General features: G+C 35.9%; 1 protein-coding gene across 3 annotated transcripts in view; it reads right to left on the bottom strand.

The window, feature by feature from the left end:
* The window catches only part of SESTD1 (SEC14 and spectrin domain containing 1), a 118,012-nt gene that overhangs the window by 54,119 nt on the left and 45,494 nt on the right, over positions 1–18,399 (bottom strand). For all 3 annotated transcript variants that reach the window (XM_031451743.2, XM_031451744.2, XM_031451747.2), the window contains 2 exons: positions 12,217–12,307; positions 8,747–8,860 (listed from right to left, as the gene is read on the bottom strand). In XM_031451743.2, the coding sequence (XP_031307603.1) occupies positions 8,747–8,860; positions 12,217–12,307 (205 nt within the window). The remainder of the gene's footprint in view (positions 1–8,746; positions 8,861–12,216; positions 12,308–18,399) is intronic.

The raw sequence follows: 18,399 nt of genomic DNA on the forward strand, positions 1-18,399 counted from the left end.
CTAAATAACAATAGTCCAGTCTTGGAATACAAAGTTTAAAGAGAGATAAGAAAAATTAAAAAAATCTAACTTCAAAAAGTAGCTTCTAAGGGGGGAGGGTATAGCTCAAGCAGTAGAGCGCATGCTTAGCATGCATGAGGTCCTGGGTTCAATCCCCAGTACCTCCTCTAAAAATAAACAAACAAACCTAATTACCTCCCCCCACCAAAAAAAATTAAAAATTAAAAAACAAAATACATTAAAAAAAAAAAGTAGCTTCTATTATTCTGCAGTGATATGAGTGTTCAGTATGTCACTAATATCCAGATTCAAATTTTACAAAATCTCCTCCTATAAAAAAGTATTAATTCACATGTCAGAAAAACTATCTAAATCTTAGGAATGGGCAAAGGTATTACTGGATGTTCTTTCATGCAGTGCTGAGCTTGTACCTTTGACTTTCTACAGACTAATTAATAGGTACTAACCTCTGTAGGGATTGAATCATACCTCACAAATTACTGACAACTTCATTAATGAGTTGCGTATGTTTGACTTACACTTATTTTATATTTACATGAGAATCATGATTTTATCCTTATGAAAATCACACTTCAACATAAGCTTTATCTTATTATTCAAGAATGTGGTGGGTGGGGATCATATTCTAATTTTTACCTGGTAAGTAACTGTTAATTATCTTCAAATACTCATCTCCATGAATATTCTAATATGTATGGACACAATTAAACTCTTGAAGAAAAGATTTATCAGTTACATTCAAAGTAGATACGCTTGAATAAGCAAAAATCTAAATTTCAGATTTATCTCCAAGGAAATCTGAAACCGTACAAGCACAAAGGGAACAATAAAACAGTGGAATTATAAAGAGGAGGGAAAAAGATCATTCCTGCCAAGTCCTTTCAAAGGAAATAACATGACATTTTTAAAATAGTAAAGTCCTATATAAATATTACTTTTTCCTTTATTTTATATATTTAGAGAGGTTAAGACAAGACAAATTAAATTAATAAACCACAATAGTTTATTAACTAGCACATACCATTGCTCAACAAATTTGAGGAGAAAGGTATTTACCATATGGTCTTTAGTCAAAACATTTGTGAAAGTTTTTAGTCTGGAATCTAACTTACAGAAACATTCAAAACCTATTTCTCTTTTACTCCTATTCTTCCATCTGTAACTAGAACACTTACCCTTTCCTAATAAAACATTTCCAAAGAACCCAAGACTGACTGAACCTTTTACTGGACAGGCACTCAGATGTTTTATTTTTTGTTTTACTTATGCTAACAATTTGTGTGCAAGATCTGGAATGAAAATGCATCTTTGTATGTATCGTTGTGTGCTTAGTGCAGATTCATATATGTGTTGTATGTTATATACATACTATTTCAATGTGTATGTCTGCTTGTATCTGTTTGTTGGGGGATATTTTTCTCACTGAAGAAAATAACTTTCTGCAAACTAAATAGAAGTCAGAATAGATGGAGCCAGAACTGTTCTGGACAGAAACATGAAGGAAGTCTTTGGTCCTGAATCCTAACTACCATGGTCTCAAAAGAACAGGATCAGATGCAGTAATAAGAGAAAAAGAAACAAATTTAGAATGGTGGCTGGTTATCAATACCAGTAAAAACAAACAAACAAAAAACCACTTATACTCATGAATGACAATAAAGAATGAGAAGGTGAGATCCTCTTGATTATTAGTCTCCCAATTTGAGGATAAGATTAATGCTAGTACTGCTTAAATTTTACCTTATCATTAGGTTAATTATATCATCTAACCAGCAAAAAGTATCAAAGCCACTTGGTACAATGCTGCTGAAGATCAGAAAGTACTGGAATATCTGAGTTGCTAAAAAGGAAACTAAACAAGAAGGTATCTATTTCAGAGACAGGAAGGATATACAAAGAATTATTCAGGTGACCAATGAGAGATTAATATTCAGTGGCTGATGGAAAACATTAGGGAAGTGAAGAAGAGGAAGGTCATCTAGAAGAAAAAATTTAGGAAGGATCAAAGGCAAGAAAATGTGAAACTGTGGGAACAGGTTGTCATTAAAATGATGACTTGGTGTTTCTTTGATGAGTATTGTGGACAGCTGGTAATAAATCTTTTTTGTGAATAATTCTATAAAATAAAACACAAATTTTTGCTTACAAGAACAGTACTCATAATAAAGTTACCCTTTAAAAATTACTTAGAATACATACAAAACAGAGGCTTAATTGTAACAACCCAAATGATCCAAAATAACATCAAGAAAAATAACTATTAATTAAACATCTATGCTGAACTTAATTATATATTGCTCTAAGTATCATTTAATGGCTGGTGTTGAACTGCCCCTTAAAGCTGAGTATGTTTGGCAGAATATTAGCCAGCATTTGAAACTACACTCATCTGATTAGGACATTAGGCTTTTAACTAAGTGCCTAGTGCTTACTTACTTGAGAAAATAGTCTAGCTGAATCTCTTCAATGTCTACAAAGAAAATATATTGATATAAAGAACTTTAACACTTAAGTTTTAAAACATCAATCTATGACATCAGATCAAGGCAGACAGGAATTCTGTCTTCTACTTTTATCCTCCAAGATACACAGTATATAGTCACTATGAATTCATACAGCGTGAGACTCAACTAGGCAGAGCATTTCTGAGCAGATGCCTATACTTAAGCACGATGGGACAGGCTCCTCACAAAAGAGGTCTTGGCTCCTACCCATTGTTCACAGGATTAGTTTCTGAACCACCACCCTGTGGTCACTGCATTCTCTCAGAGCAACACTTCCTGCAAGCCTCTGGCATGAAAGGCAGAATTCCCTGCCTATCTGAAGTACTCGCTCACCATGGCAATATTCAGGCCTACTGCTTTCAGCTTTTACTTTCTTCCTTCACTACACTTTTGATTCTCCTCCCTGGGATGCAGTTTCCCATGCAACGATCAGGGTAATACCTTTCCTAACGCAATCCAGCAGCCAGGGCTGCCTTCCCTTACAGTGCCAGCACACCCCTTCTAGTAAGTCTACAACACAGTCAAGTCAACCAATGACAAATATTTGCAAGATAAAAATGAAAAACAAAACAAATCATCTGGCTTCCGCTTAGGATAGGTAGAAAGCTGGAAAGAGCATTGCTCCAATCCTTACAACAACAACAAACTAATGCAAATTAGTTTTCTTTAATCCATCAGAGTTAAGTCCACAGGAAAACCAATTAACCTGAAATCTACAGAAATACCATCCTTACAGGAAAGATGGAGCCAGAGCATTTGCCTACTGAGGAAAATACCAGGCATGATACAAGCCAGGTAAGAATTCAGCTAAAATTTTTAATGAATTGCTAAAGGCCAAATGTGGTTCAGTGTGAAAGCACAGAACCCACGAGACGCAAAGACACAATAAAAATTCAAACTCACTTGCAAGCTCTTTTCCACAGGCCTCCTGAGGACTCATGAGAGAGATGGGGGGTACGTAGTATAAGACACTTGAAAACAGACCTGAGGGAGGGAACAGCGATCACCACTGGAAAGACGAAGCTGAAGCGCAGACTAGATTCTTCAACTCTATCTCCCCTAGAGAACAAAGCCTTCTATCCTGAAGGAGGTCAGCGAGCCTGAATGACCAGAAAGCACAAATAAAGCCCTACTGCAGCTGGGAGGAAGCGGCAAGAAAAACTCTCTATCCTAGTGGAGGCAGGAACATATTATGATCCCAGACTACCACGGGCCCCCTAAAGCTGGGGAAGAGGGCCCTACCCTCAGATCCATGGTCACAGAGCTGCCACAGACTGAGGCTAACTCAGAGCAACAGAAAGTGCCCCACCGACAAACACTGAGTAATAAGTAAAAGCAGTCTATTGCAAAGAGAGACCTTTTCTGAGGCACAAGTACAGAGGAAAGATCTACAGCTGATGGTAGGACAAACATTGAATTAAAAAAAAAAAAAAAAGCTCTCTGGCAAATCAGCCCCATCTTCAACACAATGTAACTCCAGAGAAATTTGAAATTTGAAGCCTGTGGTGCACTGAGGAAAGTAAGAGCAACAACAAAAGCCAAAGCCAATTCAGCTCCTGGCTAGACTAAATCAGCCCTTCCCTTACCCTGCTAAAAAGATGGGCCCATGTGCAGGAAGAAATACGATTTCTCTCAGTCCTAAACAAGATGTTCAACATATAAAAAGCAAGAAAGTAAACAACCTACTGTCAGGAGTAAAACCAAACAACATAACTAGAGTAAGACATACCAGATACTAGAACTATTGGGTAAGGAATTTAAGATAACTATGATATATGCTAAAGGTTCTCATGGAAAAACTGCAAGACAACATGCAAAACAAATGAGGATTTCATCAGATACAGAAACCGTAAGGAAGAACCAAACAGAAATGCTACAAATCAGTAACATGATAATGGAGATGAAGTGAATTTACAAGTGGCTCATCAACAAACTCAACACAGCGAAGGAAACAGTGAACTTGAAAATAGAGCAGAAGAAAATACCCAAACTGAAACACCAAAAGAAAAAAAAAAAGGAGAGGCTAGAAATGAAATAGAACACTAATCTAGAATGGTGAGAAATTTTTAAATGGTCTAACATACATTCAAGTGGAGTTCTAGAAGGAATAGAAAAATAAAATGGGGCAGAGGAAATATTTAAAAAGAAAATGTCTTCAAGAATTTTCCAAAATTGATGGCAGACATCAAAACAGAGATCCAATAAGTGCAGGGAACACCAAACAGAATAAGTACCAAATAAAACATGCCTAGATGTTATAAAACAAAACTTCTGAAAACCAAAAACAAAGTGAAAATCTTGAAGCTGGCCAAGGGGAAGAAACAAACAAAAACACACAGGGGACCAAAGATACAAATAACAGTAAAGTTCTCAGAAACCATGGAAATGAGAAGGCAATGGTGTGATATATTTCATGTGCTGAAAGAACTAAACAAATAATGAAAAAAAATTCTATCCCCAATGAAAATATCTTTCAAAACTGAAATAGAAATGAAGATTTTTTTTTCAGGCAAAGAAAAGCTGAGAAAATTTAATGCCAACAGAACTACAATGCAAGATATGTTAAAGGTAAGTTCCTTAGGCAAAAGGAATATACCAGCCAAAAAACTGAAAAGAAATGAAGAACACTGGAAATGGCATAAGTGTAGGTAAGTATGAAATTCATTTTTACTATTTTAATTTCTATAAAAGACAACACACTGTCAATAGCAAAAACAGTAGCAATATATTGTATGCTTACAGTACAGTAAAAGTAAAATGTATGTAAATAATGAAGAAAAGTATCAGAAATATACTGTTTAACTTCCACTGTATGTGAAGTGGTGACTTGAAAATAAGAATTCACTAACTAAAAATCCATATTGTAAACCTATGGCAACCAATGGAAAAAAACTAAGATATAAATTACAAGTCAATAACGGAAATAAAAATGTAATAATAAAAATCCCCAATCTAAAAGAAGGCAGAAAAAGAACAAAAAAACAAAATCTAGCAAGATGGTAGATTTAAATCCAACTATATTAATATTAATAATTACATTAAATACAAATGGTCTTATAAACTACTGAAAAGACAAATACTATTGGGGTGGATATGAAACCAAGACCCAAATATACTATATCTATAAGAAATCCACTTTAAATGTAAGGAAACAGATAGGTAAATAGATAACAGGTAAACAGGTAGTAAGGAAAAAGATAAAATTTGCAAACATCAATCAAAAGATGCTGGAGTAGGGAGGGGAGGGTGTAGCTCAGTGGCAGAGTGCGTGCTTAGCATGTACAAGGTCTTGGGTTCAATTCCCAATACTACCACTAAAAAAGTAAATAAATAAACCTAATTACCTCTCCCTTCTCCCCCACCCCAAAAAAGAAGAAGCTGGAGTAGCTGGAGAAGCTGGAGTAGCTGGAGAAGCTGGAGTAGTATCAGACAATGTATACTTCAGAACCAGATATATTATCATGGATAAGGAAGAGACATTTAACAATGAAGTGATAAAGTGGTCAACTCACCAAGAAGACATAATGATCCTAAATTTTTATAAGCTCAGTAAAAGAGCTTCAAAATACATTAAGCAAAAACTGATAGAAAGAAAAGGAGAAACACATCCACAATTATAGTCAGAGAGTGCAATATTTCTCTTTCAGTAATTGACAGAATACATAAACAGAATATTACAAAGAACACAGAAAACCTGAACAACAGTATGAACAATCTTGACGGTTACAGATAACTTCACCCACAAGGGCAGGATACACATGAACAGTACACACAGAATACATATGCACAAAGGAGTCAGCAAGATAAACCATATACTGTGTCAAAAACCAAACCTTAACAAACTTAAAGTACCCAAAGTCATAAAACACATATTGTTAGACTATAACTTACAAATATTAACTCAAAATGGATTACAGATCTAAATATAAAACCTAACATTATACAACATCTTGAACAAAACAAGAAAATCTTTGTGACCTTGGGTTAGTCAAAAGATTTCTCAGCTATGATACCAAAAGCCTGATTCATAAAAAGGAAATTTAAAAATTAGACTTGATCAGATGTTAAAAACTCCTCAAAAAATGAGGTTAAGAGAATGAAAAAGCAAGCAGACTGAGATGCAGTACTTGCAAATGACATATCTGATAAAGAACTTCTATCCAAAATACATAAAGAACTCTCAAAATTCACTAATAAGAAAACAAAAAGCCTTAAAAATGGACAGAGTTGAACAGCCAACACCAAACATACACAGATAGCGAATAAACACTTAAAAATATACTCACATCATTAATCATTAGAGAAATGCAAGTTAAAACCATACTGAGATACCTGTACACACCTACTCGAGTAACTACGATTTAAAAACAAAGAAATACTGAGTGCTGACAAAGATGCAACTGGAACTTTCACACACTGCTGGTAAGAATGCAAAATGATACAGCCACCATGGAACTGGCAATTTGGAAGTTTCTTATAAAGTTAAACAAACATACACTTACCATATGACCCAGCAATCCCACTCCTAGGTATTTTATCCCTTAAAGTAAAAATTCACACAAAAGCCTATACACAGATGATTATAGTGACTTTATCTGTAATCACCAAAATCTAAAATAACCCCAAATGTCCCTCAACTGTGTAGCCAACTGGGAATGAATAAAAAGACTGTGGTACATCTACAAAATGGATTACTATTCAGCAATAAGGAACTACCAATACATCCAACAACATGTGTGAATCCCAAATGCAAATGCCTATGTGAAAGAAGCCAGATTAAAAATGCCACCTACTTTATCATTCCACCTATATGGCATTCTGAACAAGGCAAAACCACAGGGACATAAAACAGATCAGTGGTCGTCAGGAAGATGGAAGAAGGAACTGACTACAAAGGACCATGAGAGAACTTCTGGAGTGATGTGACGTTCCCCCATTTCTTGATTGTGATGATGGTTACAGATGTGTTTGTATTGGTCAGAACTCTCAGAACTGCACATTAAAACTGATGAATTTTATTGCACTTACCTTTTTAAATGAAGAAAAATCTCACACATTTCTAAGACATTTCAAGCTATCTCACTTAAAAATTAACTAGGTTTTCTTAAATCTATCTGAGATACCTTGGCAACTTTTCCTCACTACCAAAAACACACTGACATTGACTTTATTAAAAATAAAAATGACTAATGTAGTATGGTAAAGTCCAAAATGAGTCTATTGTCTGACTCCTATAAACATTCCAAGGCTCTATATTCTACAGGGGTGGGTTAGGCTTTGTACCCTTCAATGCCTCCACACTTTGTTTAGTATCTATCAATTCTCCTACTAGGAATCTAGGATTAATAGGTTGTGGAAGGAAAAATACAACAGATTTATTTAAATTTATATTCCATCTTAGGACTTCTTTCTGATCTACAATAAGATGTACAGTCCTCCCTCAGTATCCGCAGGGAACTGGTCCCAGGATACCCTGCAGATACCAAAACCCATGGATGCTCAAGTCCCTTACATAAAACGGCACAGTACAATGAATATATTCAGCCCTCCACATCTGCAGATATTAAAACCGAAAACACAGAGGGCTGACAATATATTTACTGAAAAAATCCACTTATAAGTGGACATGTGCAGTTGAAATCCATGTTGCTGAAGGACTGTGTTTCACACACAAAAAGAGGGAGATTGTTATGTCAATAGGAAAGGATGGATAAATGTGTTCATGTATCAAAATCAAATCAGATACTAAAAAATAATTATGACATCATACAAAATAGGCTCTAGCTTCAATTTCTAAATGTTTAGGATTTCCAAGTATTAGTTAAATGCCCCCTCATTATGTAATAATGTAATATAATAAAAATGTTTTTAATAAAAAGGTTCTACTTATTCAAGAGTTCACAAAGAGTGATGAAAATAAGAGAGCATTTGTGGTCTTTGACAAAGAATCATAATTCATTCAACAAATATCTGAAATGTTGACTCTATATATTTTTTTAAATGGGAGGTACCAAGGATTGAACCCAGGACCTCATGCATGCTAAGCACATGCTCTACCAGTGAGCTATTACTCTCCCTGCCTCAACTGCAGATTAATCATTACTTAGGCACTGATTTAAGCATTGCTTAGTATCCAACGCAGAACAGACAAAATCACTCCAGCAAACTGCTGTTTTTAAAGATATAACACACTTCTGCTTTTTTTAATAGAGTATATTTACCTCAAAGCCAAGTCTATCCTTTTCTTTCCAAAAACAAAAATGTGTTACTTTCTTATCCCAGAATTCATCTGGCTTCACTACACAAACAAGGGATACTTCAGCTGGAACAACATTCTATAAAATACAGAAAATTATAAATTATACACATAAATGAATAACTTACTAAAAGTACAAATTATTAGATATTCATGATTAGGCAGAGTAATTAAGAGACCTTTGGAAAATAATTAAAATAACAAAATAGGATAAATAACTCCAAAATTCAAAACATACATAGTAATAAAGAAATACTTAAAAGATAAGTTGATTCAGAAAAGGTTTCAAAAGACAAAGCAATACAGACAGTACATGTGAATTATTTTTGTTTTACTGAATCTCTCTAATAGGAATATACTTAAACCACAAGACAATTTTAAGCTGAGAAATTATTAAATTTGGCCTTTCTATGATATGAAGAAATTTTTTCTAACACAATCACCTTGGAGAATTTCTTCCAATAATTTAAAAGCAATTTTCTCACAAAATAAGTTTATCAGCCATTATATAAAGAAGCCAAGATTCTGTGTGATTAACTTGAAGAAGAGGACAAAGCTAATCTTTGACAAATACTATTTCACATTTACTAGGTATGGTTATTCATATCACCTGAAGAATGAAAATTAACATTTACTGAGTTAATGAACATTCCACATATATTTTACCAGCAAGTCCCACAGAATCCATCTTTAAAATATATCTTACATTTCTACCACCTGCACTGCTAACATCCCCAAAGTAGTCGGCCTTTTGAAATATCCTCTTAGCAGGCCTCCTTGCTTCACATTTTCTCATGCTCACAACAAAATTCAAACCCCTTACCAAAGCCAAGATAGCCTTCCAAGCTCAGGGCCCTAATGACCTCTCAGACTTCATCTCACACCTCTCCCCTCTTAGCTCACTTCTCCACCCCAGCCACGATGACTTTCTGGCATCTCCTGAAATGTGACAAGTCTGTTCCCACCTCAGGACTTTGCCCTTGATGTTTCTTCTGTCTGGAATGTTCTTTGCCCTATGCCTAGAAGGACTACTTCCTCAGTTTATTTAGGATTCTACTCAAATATTCCCTCTTCAGAGAGACCTTCCCTGACCACCCTTACCTAAAAGTAGCAACATCTGCTCAGTCTCCTTTTACAATGTATTTTTCTTAATAGCATTCATGATCTGATGTTACATTATTTAGTAATTTGCCTAACTGCTTATTGTCTGACTCCTCAAACAGAATACAGGCTTCCCAACAGCAGGTACCTTGTCTACCATGTCACTCCTGTATCTCCAGTGCCTATGGCAGTACCTGGTATATAGAAAATACTCCAAAACCTTTGTTGAATAAATAAACTCACGACAAGTGGATCTCATTCTCCCAATTTTACAGAAGAATGAATTGAGCTTCAGAGAACTAAAGTAACTTGTCCAAGGGAACAGAGTTGTAAAGGATGGCGCTGGAACAGAAACCAGATCTGATTTTAAAGTTCCACCACACCGTTTCAGATGTTCTGGACCAGGGGTCAGTAAATTCTTTCTGAAGGTCTATACAGTCTCTGCTGCAACTGTTTTAATTCTGTTGCTGTAGTGTGAAAGCACCATCAACAACATGGAAACAATAAAACTTCACTGACAAACTCTAGACCATAACTGGCACTACTGAATAAGTTATATAATTATAATAATTATTATCATTGACGAGGAGGATAGAAAATCTTTCAATTTAAATATAGAATGGATTTCTCACCTAGTAGTTATCTTAACAACTTTTACAGAGAAGAGTTAATCTTCAGGGTTTGGAATATAAAAGTGCCGGGAACACATCTGACAGAAAGTTATTATGGGACATGAACCTGTGCTCCCTAAAAAACTGATCCACTGGAGCTATGTCCTTTCCAAACCAAAGGAGTGATTCTAATGACGAAGGTTTAGGCCAACCATTTAAGAACAAGATGATGAGTAGATAATGTGGGGACCACCTCAGAAACATCCCACTTGGTAAATACACACTTGGAAAGGATAGAGCCTACACCTGGGGCTTAGGTTGTGCTGAATTCCACTCGTGACTCTCTCCCATGTTCACCATGAGAACCTGGGTAAGTTATGTAAAATCCCTGAGCCTCAGTTGACCTTTGGGGATAATAGAACCTGCTTCTCAAGTCTGGGAGGATGAAATTAAATGAGATCACATTTACATCTCAAGCCGAGTACAGTACCTGAGTCACACTAAGCACAAAAACTAAAAGCTAAAAACTAAAATCACCATTTCCATCCCTCGAATCCTTTTCCTAATCATCCCAAATAAAAAAATAAACCATTAAGAATCATCCTCCTTAGTTATCATTTAAAATTCTTAATTATATTCCTTTCCACAGAACCCTAAAACAGCTACCAATTATTTCCCAATTCATTTAGAATTCTTGACCTTTCTTTCAATCACTGGTATTTACCTAACTGAATGTTTACTATTCACTTAACAGCCAACATATTTCCCCCAATTGGCCTGCCATCAGCTCCTTTCACTGCATTCACTTAATTTCTGAGCTATCAGTAAGTCAGGGTCCGTGCCAAGAATGCCCTTTCCACTCTCTTTCATTTAAATTAGATAATCTCTTTTATTTAATTCATGTAACTTTTACCTTCTGTACAAACCCTTCTAAGGAAACCCAGGTACATGAGAGCAATCTACCCCCTTTCAATCACTCAAATGTTTTATTTTTCTACTTCAGATCACAATATCCTCAATACCCTCATAATAAATCAACAAACATCTACTAGGTACCTACTACAGGCAAGGGATCACAGAAGTATTCTGTGAGGAGCACGAGGAAATTTAAAACACAAGACTAGGACCAAATGAGGGGCTCTGTATCCACAGCTATTTATGGAATACTTATTTGTGAGCTGCTAAAGCTCCAAGGACACAGCTCTCCAGCACATTTCTTCTGGATTAGACGTAAATATAAGACTATCATGACTCCTGGTATTTTCGGAGGAAAGAGGGGAACAGAGAGGAGAACCCTATCAGAACCACCTGAGAGGCTTTTTCAGATTAGACTTACCCAGTCCTACTCCCTGCCTATAGTATCAAGGGACAGAAGGGGGATGAGGCAGATACTGCAGTGTGCACAAGCTCCCAGGTGGGTCTCATATCCTCTGCCCTCACACTCTGAGACTCACTTGCCTACTTGCTTAAATTACTTAAACATGACAAATTATTTTTGATCATTTGCAAAACCTTTGGAATGTGGCTGAAAATTATTTTACCACTCAAGAGTCTAACCTGTAAAAACTGAATTTAAACAGTCCAACAGTGATCTGTGCATTTCAGAACTCGGTCACTCCTGAGAAGCCTGGGCACAGTCCAATAAATGAAATGCATTTGCTGTTATCACCTTATCTATTGCTGTAAAATAAGACCATTTCCTGATAGTCAAAAATAAAATTACCTGTAGCATTAAGACTACTGTTTTCACCACATTCCACTGTGATTTTCTGCCGTCCACAATCACAGTAAATCCTCTAGCCTTACACTTTTCACTGAAATAAAACAAAATCAGAGTATTAAAACAAGCTTCATATTTTATTCTTCATAATCTTAAATAAAGTTTACAGCTGAATCATAAATGGAGCAGCATTAATCTCACTTGGTTTGGTTTACATTGTCGATAAAGAAAATTCTTCAGAGTATCCTCAGTTTTCTCAAGCAATTTATTTTTCTCATTTCAGGAAACACTGACAATTTAATAAGCTAATTTTGAAAGAAAATTACCCTAAAACCATGTAAATCAATGTTTTAAAAAGAGAAGACATCAAAGCAACATTCAAATAGTCTCACTAGCCTCTCAATTTCTTCATCTGTAAAATGGGATCTCAGTGAAGTCTAATGACCGCCAAGTGTGTATATAGTTCTTGTCTCTCCTTCCTGCTTGAAGTGTAAGGTTTGTGAAGTGATAGTTTAAAACAGGTAAGCTATTATTAAACCATTAAAAATGAGCTTCTTGGAGTTCTTTTGAAAAAGAGAAGAAATGGAAGCAACATTCAAATAGTCTCACTAGCCTCTCAACAAAATATTATCTTGAGTGTTGGAAAATGTGTTGTTATATATCATATTCAATTATTCCAGTACTGACTAAACACTTCCTAGAAGACTACCCTAGTAAAATGCAACAACGTGGAAAAACTTAATCCTAAGACCAAAAACTACATAGCTTTATTATTATTATTATTATTATTATTATTATTATTATTATTAGTTTTACTTAAAAAATCAGCTTAATGCAAGGATCTCAACTGCCCTCCTCTAACACAGTGGAAGAAAATATAGTTTTCTTATTAGCAGGTCAAGGATTTGGTAGTAAAATCTCTCCTCAAAGTTCTCCCAATCACCTACATTATAGGAAAGGTTAATAGTAGACCCTTTCCTGAGATTTAAATTCAACAGTCCAGGGAATTTTACTAATCCTCCCTTACTCACTCCAAGCATTCACATTAACCTCAAGAGGAATCTTGGAGAAGTGACATCCAGTTCTATACAGGAACAGTAAGGTAACAAGAATGACGATGATATTGTGAAAGATTTAGAAGAACAGGTGCCTCTGTAGGCAGGGACAGAAGCTGAACTTCCAAAGGAAATAGAGAAGTGTTCAAGACACAAGGAAACCGAAACACATGTCCATACAAAAAATTGCACACAAATGTTCATAGCAGCATAATTCATAATAGCCAAAATCAGAAACAACCCAAATGTCCAACAACTGATGAACAGAAAAACAAAATGTGGTAATCCATTCAACAGAGCATTATTCAACCATAAAAAGAAATGAAGTATTAATACATGCTACAACATGGATAAAACTTGAAAACATTACGCTAAGTGAAAGAAGCCATATACACAAGCTCATATATCATATGATACCATTTTACAAATGGGCACTAGAGACAGAGAGTCCATTAGTGGCTGCCAAGGGCTGGGAGGAGGGGCGAATGGGATGAGGAGTGACTACTAATGGGTATATGATTTCTTTGAGGGTTGATGACAACGCTCTGGAATTAGAGAGTGAGGGTCGCACAACCTTGTGAATATACTGAAAACCACTGAATTATACACTTTAAAAAGGGTGATTTTTTTTATAAGTGACATATATTAATAAAAATGTTACAGTATTCTATTTTTGGATTTTGCATTATAAAAAAAAAGGATTCACTAAGCATTCTTTAGTGGGTAAAAAGGGTGAGGCAATACAATGATCACTTCTGGATTAGCAACAGCACATAAAGACTTGCTGGGGGAAGCAAATCTGACATCTAATTGCTAGTTGTGGGATCAGGTAAGAAAGAACACTATGACTTAGGGAAGATACAAGCCCAAGAAAGACCAGCCTATTAGGGCAGCCGTCTGTTGGTCTTTAGAGAAGTGGCAGCAACTCAGGGACTCTAGCAATGCACTATGGAAACTTGCAGGAAGGGGAGCTAAGACACACAGAGCTGTCCAGGGAAGGGCCTTCTCTGCTCAGGACTAGAGCCAAGAGAAGTGTGCCATACCCATAATCTGGCACTTTCTTGTCACTGGCATCTATATCTTTGAGGCTCAGGTTAAACAATCATTTTGTTAAACACGTAAGTTTTACACAAACAACATATTTAGTATTTCAAAGCACACTAAATCAATCTGCGTATTAAGACAAAGAAAATAATGAAGCTTGCAAATACCATGTGCAGCGATCTTAATGGCATAAAATACTCTAAATTTATCTTTTAGAGTACTTAAAAATACACAATCATAATTTTCTCACATTTTACTGAGACAGACAAAGAAAAAACATACAATCCAAAGATATTACATATTTGAAAGTTGCAAGACCAAGTGATCTTTCAACTACTTGACAGGAATGATTTTTTTAAAAATTTCATTCCTCCAAGTGGAGTGCTGGTTTAAATTGTTTTTAACAAGAACATACTTAATCTAGAAGCATATTATGTCCCTTATAAAGGGCATGTTAGAGTAGCTGATGTGCTATATAAATAAATTCCTGCACTACTATTAACATGTTTATCATTTTAAGACCAGTAACAACAACAAAAAATCTAAGACCCTGCCTGCCTCCTTGTTTCTACTCCATCAGAGCCTTTCAAGAGTGAAGTGACTGAGTTAAAAAAGCTATTAAGAGAGGAGAGGCTCCCTAACAAGCTCACTCACTCTGACTAGAAAGAGACTATCAACGGATTTTCTGGGTTCAGTACTCTGTAGCTCTTCACTAATTCCTTTGATTACAGCTAAGGGGTCCTTTTCCACCCAGAGAGCTCTGCTTATACTTGAGTAATGGCCCTAATCTCAGTTATGCTTTATAATTCTTGTTTACAACTTACCTTCATTAGACAGCACACTTCCAGAAAGCAAGAATACTGTTTTTACTGACATGGCAGATTCTAGCATAGTGCTTTAAATACAAAGGGACTTTAAAAATGTTAGGTGATGCACATCACATCACTCCTCAGTCAGAATGTAACAATGGCTTTCCTTCTCATTCAGAACTGAAGCCCTGACCATGGCCTACAGTCCTCTAAGATCTGACTCCAACCTCTGAAGCTCTCTGAAACAATTCCACCCAACTACGCTCCTTACTGATCCCACAACATGCTGAGTCCACTCCTGCCTCAGGGCCTTTGCACTTACTACTCCTTGTGTCTAAAACATCCTTTTTAAAATGCTCTTTCATCAGCTATCTGTAGGGCCTGGTCCTTACTTCAATCATTTCTGGTAAAATGTTATCTTACCATTGTGTAAAACACTGCCACACACTCCTTCCCATTCCATCCCTGCCTTAACTCTTTCCATTATCTGTTCTACAGCACTCATGAACATCCAACATACTGTGCATTTATAATATTCATTTGATCATTAGGGTATAAAGCCCATAAGGGCAAGGACTGGGCCTTTGTTCACCCATTTCTTCAACACCTAGAATGAGACAAGAAACTCACTGTAGGATCTCACATATTTACTGAGTGACTAAGACTTATAAGCTTAATTTGTGTGATTTTTGGCAAGTCATTAAGTCTCTGCATTCTGATGTTTCTTCTACAATATAAATGAGTTTTTCTACAATTAGGAAGAACTGACCTAAAATCCAAATTTGAATTAAAAAAAATCAAAACTTGAGAGAAATATGTAAAGGTAACTCCTGTAGATGTTGAATCTCTACAGAATTAGAATAATCCGATCAAGATCCATCCTAGCAAGTACTTGGCAGCATTCCTATAAAGAGGATTTAAGTATGGGTAAAGTGGTTAGTCTAGATGACTGAAGGTGCTTAGTCTAGATGATTGTTAAGGTACTTCCCAATCCTGACATTCCATGATTCTATAACTGGATGATCAGTAAGTTCTCTTTGAGCAAGAAAATGGTATGATTTTAAATATACACTGAAAATACTGTTGAAAGAAAATATTTAAAACAAATAAACAAGATTTTCAACATTTCCATTATAGTACTATGTTCACCAGAGTTACTTTCATATGTCGGCTACCACTTGTGATAGATCCAGGTTAAACGTGAATGAGTATTACCAGTTATCAATAGCTATGGCACTGTGATTATAACAGAGGTAGCTGCAACAGTGACTAGGAACACAGGCTTGGAGCCGGACTGCCAGGTCCAAAACCCCTCCCAGCCCTACTTTACCACATCTTCTTGGTCTAGATACTTAAATTACCCACTGTTCCCATGCCTAAGTTCCCTTATATGTCAGATGGAGATAAGGATGATAGTGCTCGTTTCGTAAGGCTGTTATGAGAATTAAATGGCTTACCATTAACCTATTATTTCCTGAAATATAGGATATTCTTTTTATATATGCCTCCCAATCATTACCCATAAGGAAATTCTCAGGTCCATTGTTAACTTAAAGTTCTCAAATAAAAGCAAGACCAGCCTAGACAAACTTCTCATCCATCAAAATAGCTTCTACTGAGCTGCAACTTCTATATGTTTATTTGATTTTCCAAGAAAATGTAAGATACTCTGAGAATGTTCAGTCAGTCTGCTTTTGAGTACACAGAGTTCTGAAGAAACTGAAACAGTAAAAGAAAGTAAAAAAGAGAAACCCAAATCCACTGACCCCAGTGACTACCTATCACTGATTAAGTATGAGGTACTGCAAAAGGCTATGAAAAACTACAAATTATAAAACACAGTTTCTCCCCTCAAGGAGCTTAAGATCACTCAGAAAGGTGAAAAGGCGGGGACTACTTTAAACTCACAAACATCACCTTTTTTTTTTAAATGTTACTAGGGAAACCACATACATCTTTGAAAAACTGTTTTAAGGGAAGACAAATAATATATGTAAAAATTCAAGAATTATTAAACACATTATGATTAAATGCCTAAAGAGTCAGAAATGAAAAGTGCTGTAAGTCTGGACAACAGCTGGAAGATTCTGGAAAGTATCTATATAATGGAGCTAATAAAATTTAACATAACAAGGTATAGAGCAAGCAGAATATAAGCAAAGGTACTGCTCATTAATTTGGGGAAGCTTCTTAATTTCTCTGCTCTCATTTCTTTATCTATGAAATAGGGGTAATAGTAGTATCTAGCTTATCCTTATTTTGATGATTGAGTTAATACAAGTATTTAGTTTAAAACTAAGTGCCTTGCATGGTAAGTGCTCTAGAAATATTAATCGAAAAGGTGAGACAAATCATTCAAGGTCTTGGCATAGCAGTTAAGGCTGAAAGACTGCCCTTAAGAGTGCAGACCTAGTCCTTCTTGTCTTCAAAATGCATGGTGTACAAGTCTGAACTTGGTATCAACAAATTAGCCTGGCTACCGCTGTACTAGTCCAGCTTGACAACTAAGCCATCCCTCTACGTGAAGTTAAGCATTCGAAAAGGAAACAGAGAAGACAGAAAAAATTAAAAATATATGGCAAATGGAGAGGCTGTGAAGGAAAGGGAACCCTCCTACACTTCTGGTGGGAATGCAGTTTGGTGTAGCCAATGTGGAAAACAGTATGGAGATTCCTCAAAAGACTAGGAATAGACTTATCGTATGACCCAGGAATCCCGCTCCTGGGCATATATCCAGAAGGAACCCTACTTCAAAATGACACCTGTACCCCAATGTTCATAGCAGCACTATTTACAATAGCCAAGACATGGAAACAGCCTAAATGTCCATCAACAGATGACTGGATGAAAAAGATGTGGTATATTTATACAATGGAATACTATTCAGCCATAAAAACTGACAACATAATGCCATTTGCAACATGCATGTTCCTGGAGAATGTCATTCTAAGTGAAGTAAGCCAGAAATAGAAAGAAAAATACCATATGAGATCACTCATATGTGAAATCTAAAAAAAACAAAAAACATAAATACAAAACAGAAAGAGACTCATAGACATAGAATACAAACTTGTGGTTACCAGGGGGACGGGGGGTGGGAAGGGACAGACTGGGATTTCAAAAAGTAGAATAGATAAACAAGATTGTACTGTGTAGCACAGGGAAATATATACAGGATCTTGTGGTGGCTCACAGCGAAAGAGAATGTGACAATGAATGTATGTATGTTCATGTATAACTGAAAAATTGTGCTCTATACTGGAATTTGACACAACATT

The sequence above is a fragment of the Camelus dromedarius genome, chromosome 4 (assembly GCF_036321535.1).
Source record: "Camelus dromedarius isolate mCamDro1 chromosome 4, mCamDro1.pat, whole genome shotgun sequence".
Taxonomy (NCBI): domain Eukaryota; kingdom Metazoa; phylum Chordata; class Mammalia; order Artiodactyla; family Camelidae; genus Camelus; species Camelus dromedarius.